At 39.5% G+C, this 16,796-nt stretch overlaps 1 protein-coding gene across 6 annotated transcripts in view; it reads right to left on the bottom strand.

Annotated features, from left to right (window-relative positions):
• Znf326 (zinc finger protein 326) overlaps positions 1-7,363 on the bottom strand; it is a 40,836-nt gene extending 33,473 nt beyond the window's left edge. For 4 of the 6 annotated variants that reach the window (XM_063253983.1, XM_063253974.1, XM_063253969.1 and 1 more), the window contains exons 1-2: positions 7,176-7,363; positions 4,961-5,005 (exon numbers count right to left, since the gene is read on the bottom strand). In XM_063253983.1, coding sequence (XP_063110053.1) covers positions 4,961-5,005; positions 7,176-7,191 — 61 coding nt within the window. In that variant the 5' untranslated portion in view covers positions 7,192-7,363. Of the gene's footprint in view, positions 1-4,960; positions 5,006-7,175 lie in introns of those variants that run through there. The other 2 variants (XM_063253991.1, XM_063253994.1) reach the window with 2 other exon arrangements.
• Between the last annotated feature and the right edge of the window lie 9,433 nt (positions 7,364-16,796).

Genomic DNA, 16,796 nt, shown 5'->3' with positions numbered 1-16,796 from the left:
GTCACTATTCAGTTAAAGAAGAAAATCTTTACATTGTATGCAGAGAAAAAAATTCTATAAATAAATAATTTTAGGGGGCCAAGGATTTAGCTCAGCAGCTCAAGCACCTGCCTAGCAAGTACAAGGTGATGAGTCCAATCCCCAGAACCAAAAATAATACTACTACTACTAATAATAATAATTTTTCTGGCCAGGCGCATGCTGTGCACACTTATAACCCCAGCACTCTTAGGACTGAAGTAGGAGGATTTGTTGCAAGTTCAAGGATAGCCTGGGCTACAAATTAAGTTCGAGGCCAGTTTGAACTGCTAAACCCTGTCTCAAAAAGACAGAAAAAAAAATAAGTTTCCTTCCTGGTTACAAAACTGAGTTTAAAAATCATTTTAAAAATTATTTTTATTAATACATGTTTGCAGTATGACTACATTTATCATGAGGAGCTGGTACATGGACATAACACGTAAATATTTTCCAAAATTCTTTTTTTTTGGAGACACGGCCTTCTTATGTAGTTTAGGCAGGTTTGGAACTCACTATGCAGCTCAGGCTGGTCTCTAACTCATGACGTATCTCTTGCCTCAACCTCCACAATGCTGAGATTACAGGTTTGTGCCACTACACTTGGCTCTAAAAATCATTTGAAAGTAAAACTAGCCTTGCCTGATGTTGTACACCTGAAATCACAACACTTTGAGATGCTAAGGCAGGATGATCCCAAGTTCAAGCCCAGCCTGAGCAATGTAACTTAGCAAGACCCTGCCCCAAACAAAAAAGGCTGGGGATGCAACTCACTGCAAAGACCCTGGATTCAATCCTCAGTATACCACACACACACACACACACACACACACACACACACACACACAGACACACACTATAAGAACTTAACATTATCTCTTTTCTCTCAGTATTAAGAAAGAAATTTACTCTGAAAAAATAAATCTAGCCTAATAATTTAAATCAAGTCTATTCTATTGCCTGGAACACTATCATATACATAACAAGCTCGAAAGGTGAAAACAAAACATAAGCAAGGAGTTGTGGCACAGTCAAGAAAAACTGACTTATCTATCTATGTGACTAAGTCTTGGATGGAACCACTTTTCTCCACCTCTGCACTACTAACACCACAGCATGGGCTACTGTGATCTATCAACAAGATTACTGCAACAGCCTCTTAATTGGTTTTCCTGTTTCCACTTTTATTCTGTCTATTTCAAAGACAAAAATCAGTATTAATCCTGGTAAAGTATAAGTTAAACTCATGTCCAATGCTCAGTACTCTCTCATTGTTTCCAAAGCCTTAAAGTAAGGTCCTTTAACCAATGGTTCTTTTTTTTTTTGGTACCAGGGATTGAACTCATGACTGCATACTTGCAAGGTGGGTGCTTATGCTGTTGAGCTAAATTCCCAGCCCTAACCAATAGTTCTTAATCAGGGTTGACTGGCCCATCGCCCTACCCAGGACACTGAGGGAATCTGAAAACACTTCTGATAGTCCTCACTAGGCGATGCTACTGACATCAAATGCATAGTGGCCAAGGATGCTGCTAAACATTTTACAGTACACAGGACATTACCCCATAACAAAAATTAATCCAGTGTCAACAGTGCCAAAGTTGAGAAACTCTGCTCTCTATGATCTGCCCCATCACCTCCTTACTTTGTTTACTACACATCCTTGTTCATTCTATATTCCTAGAAGACAAAAATAGCCATTTTTACACATATTGCTCTCTCACCTACTAGAATGCTTGTTTTCCCCTGAACCTTTACCTCTTTCAGCTTCTCATTTGCCTGTTTTGTGCATGTGTTTGTTTGTGTGTCTGTGTATGCAGTAGTAGGGACTAAACCCAGGCCTTATGTTGAGAAACATGCCCTGTACTTTTATCATTTTTGATGTAACAGTCGAACTAAGATGCCCAGATTGAGCTCAAACTCAAGATTCTCCTGCCTCAGTCTCTGTGAGTACCGGGATTATAGGCCTGTACCACCATACCTAGATTCTAGTGCTGTTTATATATAAGCAAATTACCTTTGATTTTCAATGCTTCCGGGCTACACCTCACCTCTTTCTAGACTTGTCTTCAGGCTCTTCAATAAAAATCTATTGTGGTCAAACCAGTCTTAAGTCTCTCTGAAGCAGTATGGCTAGCCCTGCATTCACACTGTTACCACCTGGAATGTTCTCTCTTCTTCTATGTGCTATTTACATAAGAAAAGGTATTACAAGAAAGAAGAAAAATATGGAGACAATGGAAACACAACTTCCTTCCAAACAATGTTGTGGAAGAAATCAGTATCTTAACATGTTTTCTCCAATGCCCTCTACTTCATTTAGTAAACAGCTAGGAAATACATGCTCACAAAGAGGTGTATTGTTGGCTTCATTTGCTAACTATGTTATCTTTTAGTTCCTAAAGCCTGTAATATTCTTTCTCTAGATACTCTCAAGTTTGCATCCTTACCTCATTTAAATCTATGCTCATTATGAGTCCTCCAGTTAACACCTTTAAAATCACAGCATGCACAAATACACAAGTCCTCTTTCCCTGCATTAATTTCTTCCATTTCCCTCCATTAATTTAATGTACAAGATACACTTTTTTAACCTTATTTTCTGTACACCTTATCCCACTATACTGAAAGCTCCACAGTTCAGGAATACTTGTCCATTTTGCTCACTGCTATAGTCCCAGCTTCCCAGACACTACCTCATATGCAACAGGTACTACACATTTATCAAATGAAGTCAAATCAAATCCCTGTCTCATTTGTACAATGTAGATAACTAAGACCTCAAAATACGAATTTTCAGTAGTGGTTTTTAACCAGAGGCGAAGGCCAAATCATTCATAGTGCTTCTAGTACTACATGCTCTAAAATTAAGGTTCAAGTGGTCTAGCATACAACCTGAACAGGAAACTTTGAAACAACTCCCCAGGGGATAATAATCACCCTCAGATGAGAATCACTATTACAACTAAAATCAAGAGAAAACAATAGAAATCATAACATTTCTTTTGTAACACTGTACATTACTACTTCAAGCCCTGTCTCTATAGACATTAAAGCCAGTTCTCCAGTAAAGCCCTCTAGCATTCCAAACCTCCAGTTTCCTTACTCCAGTTTAAAATTCTGGACTCCTATTTATTTAGCCCTCTCAATTTTCTACCCATCACTAGTCAGCCTGCAATTTGTTATTTTTCTCTAATTTTTGTTTGTTTGTTTGAGATAGGTCTCACTATGTAGTTCTGGCTGGCCTTGAACTCACTTTGTAGCCCAGGCCAGCCTCAAACTTGTGAGGATCCTGCCTCAGCCCCTTGAATGCTGAGATTAAAGGTATGCACACCACATCCAGTAAAAAAAAGTATTTTTTAAATTACTCATAATTTACATCTAGATGCTCCCCTAAAGCCTCATGTGTTCATACATGGGGCTTTGGGGAGACTAATGGACCATGGGGACACGATACATAATAATGAATCAATCCACGGATGAATTTATAGCTAAAAGTGATTTGGGGGTGAAGTGTGAGTGGAGGTGGAACACTGGGCATTTGACCTGAAAGGATCTATTTCCCTCTCTCCTCCCATGATCAATCCACCTGCCTGTCATGCCCCTCTGCCATGCTGCCTTGCCTTGGAGCAAGTCACCTATAGCTTGAAACCTCTATCAACTGTGAGCCAATATAAATCTTGTCTCCTTTAAGTTGCTGGTGACAGATGGGTGCTGTATCTTAGGGATGAGAAAGTAACCCTAACAACAGCCATCACCTCCCAAATAAAAGGTCTTAATATCCCTGTATCTACATTTATGGAAGTTTTTTAGGTAACTTTCCAGATTACAATCTAACCTGCACGGGGATGCAAATTAAAAGTTCTTTGGCAATTTATTTGTGTTCCTCTCCTCAAAAATATTCTTCAGATGGGTGTCATAGTGTATACTTGTAATCCCAGCACTCCATAGGCTGAGGCAAGAAGACTGCCATGAGTTCAAGGCCAGCCTACACTACATAGTAAGACTCTGCTCCTCCAAAATAAGTTTATATATATATATATATATATATATATATTTCTTTCAATATTCACTTAATACATACATACTGAGCACCTCCTATACACTGAGACTTTTTAGCCTACATAAAATTCAAGAGTTTCTCTTTATCCTTAGATATTATAAATAAAAAATTTCTTTCACATAATTTCTTCTTTACTTTTAAAGATGTGGAAACAGGTCTAGAGAGTTTAAAGACAACTAATTGAGGATTTAATTTCTGATCTACATTATTTCTAAATCTATACCCCTATCTTTACCTTCTGTCAGTTTCAAAATTCCTTACAATATAATTAAATCTTACAAAGGAAAATATATTAATTTTTTAAATCTTTTTAAATTGTTGTATGCAAATTATTGTGCTCTATCTAAAGAACTCTGGTAACTATCAAAATACCATTCAACTGTACTCTGCATCTCCCTCCTGATTTTTATCTGTAGTCTAAAGTCTAATATGTTTATGTCAACAAATAATTATGCTTCTTCATGTGCTCTTCCAGATCACTCACTGTAAATCACTATATTTGAATACACTGAGAAAAGTAGCTTCAAAAACATCAAAATGCATTACAATAGAAACTACATAAAACTAAGCCAATAATCCACTTAATGTAAATTACTAAACCCCAAAATCTCTGATTCAACGAAAAAACTCAGCCAGTATCCTGTAATTCATCACTTAGAATTTGGTTAGAGTTTTTGTAATAAATTAAAAGAAGCTAATTGAAATAACAAGGACAATAAGTAACACTCATCTGAATAACTCTTAGCTTTTTCTAATCCCAAATGCACACATCGAGTCAAAACATAAAAATATCTTTTCAGATATTTTATTTTTGTGAATTTGAAAAACTGAAATGCAATCCCTCAACAAATTTAAGAGAAAATCAAAGATGACACTTACCATTAAAGCCCTGATAAGCATTCCTGCAAGCAGAGTGTGTATAATCTATGAAGACACAGTCAACAGAAAGGAATTAGTCTGACAGAATTAGCAAAAAATCCAAAAGTATATACCAATATATAAAACACAATTTTTAGATGCCATTAACTCAATTACTTGCAACATTATTACCAATAAATAATTACCAATATCCATTTGGGAAAACATCTGTTCTTTACTACCTCCCCAAATAACATGTTCATCATCCACAACATGGCAATGTAATAATCAGCCTGTAACATCTGATACTTAACAGCTAAAAGAAGGAATCCAGTACTGACTTATACTGCATAACCAAAGAAGATAGATGAAATTATATACTAAATAATGCAAAAAACAAACATATCTGAGAATTGAGTCTATGTAATACAAATTTTTTTCAAAATTAGTATTTCTTTTAGCACTTAACTTGCATTCCAAATTTCAAAAATTTTATCTGAGATGCATAATGCATATATGTACATTAATGTGTTCTATATCCATCCAGGATGTGGCATCATAGAGAAAGATACCCCAATTTACTTATCAAAATTTAATAATGTTAAATCTGTCAACTAATACTTAAAGAATGGAATTAAATACAATAATGCCAGGCCTGGTAGCACATGCCTGCAATCCTAGCACTCAGAAGGCTGAGGCAGAACCACTGTGAATTCAAGGCCAGCCTATGTTATCCCTAACATAGTTTGTAAGTTCAGGCATATGGTGATAATAAAAACAGACATACAAGTTTTATATTAATGTTTTCAATTCGCTACAGAAGGGATTGCTTTATTGCTCCCACTGTCCCCTCATCACCACCTTGGTAGCCTTTGCTGTACCTTGCGTACTGGTAATGCTGTCAAACTTTGGCATGATTTAATATATTCTTTTATTTTCACTCTCAACTGTGGCTGTATCAAAATGAACCAAAGTCCAACTAAAACAAAATCACCATCCTAGTATGCTACTCTAAGAGCTAATTTCCTATTTCAAAGTAATTGAAAAGTACCCACCAAAGGATTATTGTCCCCTTTCACATTCTCACACATAGAAGTTTCAACTCTTTGTAAGATGAAATCAAATCAAAAATCGAAACCTCATTCAGTAAGACGCATGCTAAGAACACACCTCATTTATTTTAAAAGTGCCTTTTTTTGTTGACCTTAGAGGCTTACAACTGCTTAGTGGGCTGGTTTTATTTAGAACTGCCCAGTTAGTAGGGATTAAACTCAGTTTAATCGTACAAGCTCTTTCCCATGCCTTCCTAATGCTATCACTACATACTGCTTTTATCTCGATGCTCATTCCCATCAAAGCTGGTTAAGATTTGAAGACAACCAAATTAATTCCGCATTGTGACTCGGTAAATGCGGTGTAAAGAAGTGGTGTCACTGAGGATTCTAAAGTACTGTTAAAATTCCATTTAATCAGTAAGCTCAACACAGGCTACCGTGTATGTGAAGGGCATCTGATGTTTGCTGTGCCAGAATTCTAAGTCCTGTCCATACAAGACCCCTCCCCCCCAAAACAGTACTTTGGTTCACAGAATACTCGCAAGTCAGGCATTTCGAACTAGATAACTTTGGTGTACAAAATAGCCCAATTTGCAAATCAAGGCAAACTCAGCTTTTTATTCTGTACATACAGTTACTTATATATGGCACTTTAAAAGATACCCTTTAAACTCGTCCTCGAGCTAGGACAACCAGAGACATCATCACCGTGAGTGAATAAACAAGCCTCTGGAAATTGTGTTTAGCCAGAAGTCACCCGGGGTTGAGGATGCACAGAACGGATCATCTGGGTCGTCACCCCGTGGGAAAAATGCGCGACGAGCGGGGCACCCTCGGCCTTGGCCGGAGCCGCAAAGCGAAGGCGTCGGGGGAGGGGGCGAGGGAGAAGCAGCTTGCCCAGAGGCCAGGGCGAGTCTAGGGCCGAAGCTCGCGGGCCCTCGCGTTCTGGGCGCGCCTTTCCCAGAACCCGAGCCCACACCGACCTCCCAGGTGCCCGCCGGACCGAACTCGGACGCGCTAGTTCGCTGAGAAGCCGGCTCTGGCGCTGGGCCCGCGGTGGCCGGGCGGCCTCGGGCCCACAGAACAAAGCCCACACGGCCATTTTGAGACGGCACACAGACCCCCCGTGCAGGCCACCCGCCTCCCGCCCACCGCGGCGGCCGGCCAGAAGCGGCGCTTACCGTCCTCGAAGTCCATAATGGAGGCTTGGGGCTGTGGGCTGAGGCGGCGCTGGGCTGAAGCGTAGCTAAAGAAAAGCTACAGAGACTCACGCTGCCACACCAGCAGTCCCCAAGACAGAATGCCGCGCCGCCGGCCGGGAACCCGCAGGCCACAGCGAGGCTGGGGGCGGGGCCGGCCTGGCGCCATAGCGCATCCTGGGATTGGCTAACGTGAGGCGGTGGGCGGGCCCACGCCTGGGGGCGGGAAACAGGTCCGCTGTCACGTTCGCGGGTGCTGACCCACTGAAGCCGCCCAGGAAACAAAGGTTAAAAGAAAGCGACGAAGACCGGCGGAGACCAGGAAAGAGAGCAGAGCGCTCTGGGAGGGCTGGCTGCGGCCCTTCCCGCCATGTTTGAACCTGGCAAGAGCGAAAACATCTACTTGTAATACTTTCCTCCACCCCGAAGTAACGACCATGTGCCGACCACTTGCTTTCAATTGGCTACTGATGACTGCTCAAAAAAATACTTAGTACTTAAGGAGTTTCTCCCTCGGAAACACAAGTTTGAGACATACAGAGAACAGACTGCAAAACAGGAAACAATTTGGGAATGAGCCAACCCAAACTATTAGCCAACACTTCATGTAAGGTGCAAATAGAAGAGCTTCCATTCGAAAAAGATGTATGGCAGGCGCCGTCCAGAACTTGAAAAATGTCCGCAACACACACACACACACACACACACACACACACACACACACTGTGTTATTGCTGTTTGAAAATAGGTGAGGACAGAAGGAAAGTTATTCATCCCCGGGGCTGTATAGAAAAAGTACAGCTGTTTTGATCATTTTGGTTCTGGAGTAACTTGAACCAGAGTTCAAAACCAGAGCAAATGATGACAACAATAAGTTGTCACCAGCCAGGTAACCACGAATCGAACTATGTGCTTTTTTCTGTGTTCAACTAGTTGGTAGAACCAAGTTCCAAGGAAGCAGCTTTTGAAAAATGAACCAGAAGAAAAACTCGGGATGTGCGTGTGTGTGTGTGTGTGTGTGTGTGTGTGTGTGTGTGTGTTACTGTACTCAAATCTAGGCGGGGCATTGTTTCCTCTTTGTCATTTTCCTTCTCCGCCCTGATTGACTCACCTGTTCTCCACCCTTTTCTTGTTTCCTTCTTCTCTCCTGTACATTTTTCCTCAAACTGAACGCACTGAAAATTGGACTCATAATTTCCCTCCTCAAACCTGCTCGTCCTCCTGTGTTCTTTCATCTGTTATTGGCATCACGAGCAACCACCCACTAATCTTAGGTAGAAGGCTACAGAGTCATGCAGGCAAGACTCAGCCCTGCACCAACCTCCCACTCCCAAACCATATCGAACTCTTTCATTGGCTTATAACCTTGTAACATTTCTTCCCACCACCATTACTGAGTTAAGACTCCTTTCCTTATCTCTCAGCAAAACTAGTTCCTGAGCTTCGTAATTCATTTCTCTGTCCTTTAGCTTTCATTTTTCTCAGCCTCCCTAGGGCTGCAGTGATCTAAATCAAATCCAAATAGGTCATAGTGCATCTCTAACATGGTCTCTAAGTCTAGTTAAAACTCTTTCACTTAGCCAGGTATGTTAGTGATTGCCTGTACCTTCATTGGGAGCCTGAGGAGGATCACAAGTTCAAGCTTAACCTGGACAACTTAGTAACTTATCAAGAACTGTCTCAAACAATCAATCATTTTTTTAAAAAAAATTAAAAGGCTGGCAATTCAACTCAGTGTGAAAAACCTTGATTCAATCCGCAGTAATGCAAACAGAACCTTTATTTCTTTAATGGGTTGTTTTATTTTGTTTTTGAGATAGGGTCTCACTATGTAGCTCAGAATGACCTCCAATTCATGGCAATCCTCTTGCCTCTGCCTCCCAAATGCTGGGATTACAGGTATGTGCCACCACACCTGGCAAACAAAGCCTTGTTAACCCAGAGCATGTGTGCACAGAATCTGGCCACTGTTTGATCGCTGCTCTCTCCCTGTATTTCCCCATCCTCCACTGTCCCACACTTTTAATCAGTAATTGACCCTTCTGATCAAGCTATTTGTCCCCCAAAACACCCCGGTTCTTTGTTTGGTGTTTGGTTTTGCTTTTGCTTTGCTTTGCGTTGTTGTTGTTTGTGTGTGTGTGTGTTTAATGACATTGAACTTTGCATTGCATCATTCCTTCTACTTAGAATAACACTTGGTTGAACCAACACAGTCCCAAAACACAACTCAAGATTTTGTTTTTCTAGGAAACATTCCCACATTTTATCTTCATCCCCTGGGCCAGTCCTTCTGAAATAGTAGAATGCATGTGATTCCCCTGGGATCTGTTAGGACAGTTTCCCTTCAGCCAACCTGGAGGAAATGCTGTTCCTGCTGGTGAATGTGGAAGCCCACCGCCCTACAAGGCCTTGGGGCTTGCTACAACGTTGCACTGACTGCTCTGGCTCCTGATCCCATTTTAAACTCTTTGTACTCTTAGTGCAGAGAACATATATTTACCAAGTAAAAGTGAGCTCTCCTTCAAAGTTTTTAACTTTTTTGTTATCTTTCCTCTCCCCTAATTTCTGGTAAAGCAATGATTTCATAACCTGAAGTCTCAGAACTTAGCATGGCTGGAAGGGAATAAACATTAGATCATTGTATCTTGTCCCACATTCTCGCTGTCTCTCATACTTATTCACACACACACACACACACACACACACGCATCCTTCTCCCTTAAAAGAGAAAACTTCCTGACAAGAAATTCCAAACTCCAGAAAAATCTGGCCTCAGCACACCCATACGGAGAGCCAGGATACACACATCTTTTCTACCCTTCCTTCCTCTTTTTCACATAGGAAGCACTCTTCTACAGGCAGGTGGACATACCCCAGAGATACCCTTAAATGCAAAGAGGCCATCAGACTATGTCCCAATTCACTTACTCAACAAATATTGATTGAACACTAAGCACCTCTTTTTCCGTACTGGGGTACTGGGGTCTTCATTGTTATATTTCATCCACCTTGTCCTCTGCCCTGACTCTAACCAGGCTGCCTGGTCTATTCCCATTTCCCTAGGTTCAAATTTTTATTTTCTGGGCCCAAGGTTTTGCATAAATTTGTATGCTTCCACGTATTGCATGGCAGATGTGAGCTAGAAATATGGTGGAGTGCTTGCCTGGCACGCTTCAGTCCTCAGCAACACACACACACGCACACATGCACACACACAATTTGTTACAATAGATAGCATTTGTTATAATAGATAGCTGGAATTACAGGTATGTGTCACCATGCATGGCTTTAAATGATGTTCCTTTGTAAAATCCATTCCCTAAATTCTTAAACAGAATTTTCTTCACTCTGTGTGAAGAAATAATAAATTCCAAACCCATAAAATTTACTTTAAAATTTAAAATTTTGGTGTGCAGAGGTGAGGAAGAAGTGAGAAGTTATGACTAGGACTTGTTCCTGAAGGAGGTGTCTAAAAGCCCCACTGTGAACCTGAGAAAGGCTGGATGATGAAAGGACTCCCTGAGGGCCTAGAGACCTTTATCCCCAATAATTAATCCTTTGCCTAAATGATTCGCGCTCCAACAACACAGCACCATCTTCTGTTCACTGAACAAACTGTGTTTGAGCCTTTTCATTCTTTTTCTCATGTCATACTATTTCCTCTCCTCTCTGTTCTTTCTGTTCACTATAAACTTTGCCTTTTTTTGTTTTGTGTTACTACAGATTAAACACAGGTCCTTCACACTGAGCTATATCCCCAGATTGTTACTCATTCCATATTTTAGAGACAGGATCTTGCTAGGTATACTGCACAAGCCACATTTGAATTTGCAATCCCACTGCATCAGCCTTCCAGAATGCTGGAATTACAGATATGTGTCACCATGCATAGCTTTAAATGTTGTTCCTTTGTAAAATCCATTCCCTAAATTCTTAAACAGAATTTTCTTCACTCTGTGTAAATTTATTAGCAGTTTCACAGTTGCATTGCTGTTACAATTAGTGAGTAAACTGTATCTTTGCCAAATTCCTTCTTCTTATGCTTTCAGTGTGAAGATTCTTCTTTGTGCCCGTGGGTGGTCTCTGCATTGGTCACTATGCATATTGAGTGGAAGAAGCACTATCCATATCAACACACACACACACACACACACACACACACACATATGCAAGAAGACTTGGGCTGAAATTAGTTGCCCAGAGATTCATTTGTACAAAATCGCTATATCATACAATTATTTTGGAGAGTACTAGGCAATAGTGTTTAATTCTGATTTCCCAGTGTTTTCCTATCTTGCTTCCAAAGAATTTTTCCTCCCCATATTCTATAGGGAATCCATAAACATTTAGGGAAGGAAGTCAAAAAGTAGGAATTACTATCTTCTAGCAAAGAAGTCAAACAAAGTAATCACTACCTGAGGGCCCTATGGAGTTTATTAGTTATAGATCCAGAACCATGGAAACTGAAAACAGCTGGTATGACAGCATCAATGGGATGAGTTTTATACATATGGCAGGCTATGTCTCCATGGATGTAATACAGAACTTCAAAAACATGCAGGAGTCTCTGGAATTTGAAAGGAATAGCAATAAAATAGCAACTTATCTTTATTAAGCCAAATATCTCAGTAAGTGTTGAGAAGCACATTACGCATATTGACTCATCCACCTAGAATATTGTGGTGTAGGTGCTGTGATCATCCCCCCAGCTTACTAGGCCAGGAAACTGAGAGAGTAAACTACCTAGACAGTACTTGTCCCCAATCACACAGCTGATAAAGGATAGAGCCAAGATTTAGTTACAGATGGCCTGGCTCCAGAGCCCAGGCTTGCCTTCCTGCCTTTTGAGATACCTACTGTGCTCTACTGAGCAGCAGTTGTGTACCAGGAATTTGAGAGGACACTTCATACGCTTATCCTTGATCTTTACAATAAGGTAAGTTGTGCCCTTTTCCAAATGAGGATCACTTAAGTGAATTAAATTAATTCACCCAATGTCACATAAGCAGCAATTGCTTGCTCCATATTCATAGTACATATTATAAAGTCATGCTTAGATCCACTAATATATGGGATTAATCTTGTAGACCCATCCAGGTCTTCAGCCTTAAAAATAAAAAAAGACTTTGCTAACCTATAGACAATTTTAAATAACTCGATATAATATAATTAAAGAGAATTACATATAAAAAGAAGTGGTCATGATGCTTTGTCTTAGGCTCCAGAACTTGCCCAGATTACAAAAGTTGATTTGTTTGTATGAATTTCCTTTCCAAGAAATCAAGGTAAAGTTTCAAATTCAAACATACATTCAAAATGTACCACAGTCCCCTTCCTTCCTAAGCTCTGTATTGAAGTACAAGAGTTATTTCCTTATAGGAGCTCAGTTAAAACTCTGAATTATAGCCATTCATTTTATCTTACTAGTGTGTTACAGCCCATCATAACTTTTAATTTACTGAGTAAATGAAGGCAAGCTAGTTGTGACATCTGTCCATCTCACTGACTGCCAAAATCAACAAGGTCTACAGGGAATCAGTTCTTCTGCTAGCAGATACCAATCTTGTTAAGTTGATCACCCCACATTAGCTGTGTCTCTCCCGCCAATAAATAAGCCCCACAAAATTGGGGATCTCTTCGTGTCTCTATCCCTCTGGGACCATACAGGGCATGTTTTGGATTTTTAAAAAATGTTTGTGAAATGAATTAAAATGCAATAGACCCACAGCCAGGCTTGTATTTCTGTGAGTTCTATTATGCCTTAAAGCAACACCTGGAAATGAAAATAGAGACAAACACTATTTAAACACGCATGTATGCAATTTAAACTGGGGAGAGTGAGTCCTTTCCATCCAGCACGCCATTTTCAAATTGAAACAGGCACAATCCTAGAATGGCCAGAAGAGGGCACCACACACCAAATGTATTCAAGATTTGACTACAAAATTTGAGCACCAATTCCGGTTCTACTAAGATGTGGATTCTAAAATGGACTCCTAGAAGAGAATAGCCTATGGGGCTGTGCCTGGTACATCTCTGCATTTCTATTTTGGTATAATCATAGTACAGATGTGCCTTGTTTGCCTCATTTCATTAGTGGGTTTTGTTGTTAGTGCTGTTTGGTTGGTGTTTACTTGTTGCAGTATGATGAGGATAGAGTCTAGGGATACTCTACCACAGAGCTACATCTCCACCCTTTTTAGTTTTTGAGGTGAGGTTTTGCTATATTGTCTGGGCTAGCCTTGAATTTGTAATTTTCATTCCTCAGCCTCCCAAATAGCTGGGATTACAGGCATGAAACAATAAACAATGTTTCTTAGAATGGTAGATTAGAAAAGCAAGATACAAATTTGAAAATGCAGCCTGATAACTGCTATGTTAATAAATTTTTTGAGTAGTAAAGCACATAAATCAAATGGAAAAAAATATTCCAAAGTCTGACTGTGATTGTTTTTGTGATAACATTTATATACATATGTATATTCTTATACCTTCTTCAAATTTCATGAGCACGTTGATAATAGCAGGCATGTATTTCACATACAATAAGATATACTTAACAAGTGTTTATAAAATGTCTTCTTTAGTCAAATGCTGTATTTCCTTTTCTAGAGATACAGTTATGGCAGGGGATGGGAAAGGGGTTGTGCTGGTGGCCACTTAGGTCAATGGCTCTCAATCTGATCCCTGAGTCCAATCACCCAGGGCACTTTTATTAAGTCCCAATACTCAAACCCCATGCTAGAGATTCTAATTTGATGATAAACCTGAAACTGTCACCAATATTTAATTATTTGCAAGACATTTACAAAAGAGACACTTTTTGGAATAAGTTATGTTTCAGAAACTTGTACTTGAGAAAATGTCATATCTCGAAGAAGAACTTTTTTTTTGAAAAAGAACTTTAGAGACTCAATTATTACATGTAAACTGAGTGATCTATTTTGGAAAAAGGTATAACAACTATACCAAGTCAAGGCTAGTACAGACAAGTATACATCTTCCAGCTCTAAAAGCTGCCCTGGCTCCCCAGTAGTCTACAACCCTTGGAAGACAATTAGCTGATTACACTAACAGGCTTTTAAATTTGAAACATGAAGTATAAATGCTACGCGTATGAGACACACAGAAGTCTTCCCCTGATTGCCAATACTTCTCAACTAGAGAAAATCTGATGTATTTTTTGGACAATTCTTCTTTTGCAACTAATACCTTCCTAATCTTTAATCCAAAAGAAACAAAAGGAGTGATTTTTAAATGACTTTTCTGTACACCAAAAACCTTCAAAGATGACCCTTTTCACTATCTCAGAAGTGAGGCTCCTACCTCAACAAAACATCATATTGTAGTATGGCTTTTGTATGGAGAAAGTTTAGGTAGTTGGCTGCTTCGTGCAGAATGCAAAGTAGCTCAAGAGAAACCTGGTACACCCCACGCATCATCTTTTGGGTATTCTGTGACATGTTTGGCTTTTGGCTTGAGATAGGGGTCTTGTTATTTCCCTGAGGCTAGGCTCCAACTTGTAGGCTAAAGACATCCTCCAGCCTCAGCCTTCAGAGCTTTAACACTGGTTTGTTTTAACACAAGTTTGTTTTTGTATGCAAGGTAATAAATCACAAAGTAGAAGAAAAACCTCTAACGAGAAGCAGCAGGCTTTTCTCCCACTTGTGCAGTTCCAACTGGGTCAGGAAAACTGTTTCATTGGACATGAGATCACTTAGGGTTTACTTCTACTGCACTTTGTCTCTCTTTTTCATTTAGCAACTTAGTCAGCTGCAATTGATTCCACAATATGAAAATAACATATATCATAGACTCCCTTCTCCTCCCAATGTTGAAGAGGAGTAATTGCATTTTATTTCTTTTATTGGAGGTAAACATATTTCTAAACAAGCACTCAAATTTCTTTTTTCTTTCTTTTCCTTTTTCTTTTTCTTTTTTTGATACCAGGGATCAAACTCATGACCTCATGCTTGCCAGGCAGGCACTTATGCCACTGAGCTAAATCCCCAGCCCCCTCTTTATTTTATTTTTGAGACAGAGTCTCCTATGTAGTTCAGGCTGGACTTGAATTCACTGTGTAGCTCAGGCTGGGCTCAAACTCACAGTGATCCTCCTGCGTCAGTCTCTCCAGTGTTGGGTTACAAGTGTGCACCCCCATCCCTCGCTTTATTTCCTTTCTGTCAGCCACACTTTGCCACTAACAAAATTGTTGATATTTATATTGTGTGCCACAATAATTTTTAAAACTCCCTACTTTATAGGTTTTTAGAAATTAAAAAGCTGTATAGTTCCTTTTGAGAGCACAGTATGGCAGGCAAAGGGGATGACTTTGCATTTGAGAATGCTGTAAACATTCTGTACATTTGTAAACATTCTGTTTACATTGCTGTAAACATTGGAGAATGCTGTAAGCAGCCAAGTGACCAAGTCATCAAAAGTGATAAATCGGGGATATAGTATGGACCCTTGATTTGATACAGTAAAAAATGGTACTTTATCTTGTGGTTCTCCCAATAGAACTGATCACCACAATCTAATCACAGCATAAATGTCAGCTAAACCCCAAGTGAGGCACATTTTACAAAACATCTAACTAGTATTCCTCCAAATTGTCAGGGTGCACGTCTCAAATTCTGAGAAACTGTTACTACTAAGAGGAGCCTAAGAAGATAAGATAACTAAATGTAATGAGGCATCTGGATGGGACCCTGAAATAGAAAAAAACATTAGGTAAAAAGTAAAGAGATGGAGGCTGGGAATTTAGCTCAGCGGCATAAGCGCCTGCCTTGCAAGCAGGCAGTCGTGAGTTCGATCCCCGGTACCGATAGAAAAAGACAGAAAAAAAAAAAGTAAAGAGATGTGTGTAAAGTCTGGACATTAATTAATAATAATGCATTAGTAATAATGCATTAACTAACAATAACAATGCATTAATAATACACTAACTAACAAATGGACCACAGTAATATAAAATATTGAGAATAGGGGAAACTGAATGTAAGAAATATAGGAACTCTGTATTGTCTTTGCAATTTTTCTGTAAGTCTAAAAATAGTTCTAAAAAATAAAAATTTGTCTCACTTTTGTTTTTGAGACAGATCTTGCTATATAATTCAAGCTGGATTTGAACTCACTAGTCCAGGCTGGCCTTGAATTCTTGAGTACTGGGACCCTAGACAGGTACCACCACACCTAGCAACAAAAATAAAGTTTCTAAAAAACATAAAATTAATGGAAAACAATGAATATACTGTAGATTCTTTATGCTAATTACTATAAGCATACTAACAGAGTCAGATGACATCTTTTGCCCAGGACTAATGTTACAGCCCCTGGGTTTCCCGGACAAAGCTGATTCTAGCTCCAAGGGCTTGTTTTTCTTACAGTCCATCAATTGCTCATATTCCTGTTTGCCTGAGGTTTATTCACGTATGGCTTGTTGCTCAGAAATTTTTTATCTCAAGTTTCTAATTCTAGCCTGTGGCATTTTCTGCTGGTTTTATCTTACTAGGAAAAAGAATGTAGAAAGTTTGTTACATGTTTAAGGTATGAGAACATTAGACTCCTTTCCGACCATTTTAACGATTAACTGTCCCTTTT

This window comes from Cavia porcellus, unplaced genomic scaffold, assembly GCF_034190915.1.
Source record: "Cavia porcellus strain 051 isolate PalLab524CR breed Dunkin Hartley unplaced genomic scaffold, mCavPor4.1 scaffold_1, whole genome shotgun sequence".
Classification (NCBI taxonomy): domain Eukaryota; kingdom Metazoa; phylum Chordata; class Mammalia; order Rodentia; family Caviidae; genus Cavia; species Cavia porcellus.
The sequence above is the reverse complement of the archived record's forward strand: the minus strand, read 5'-3'. Positions and strand labels throughout refer to the sequence as shown.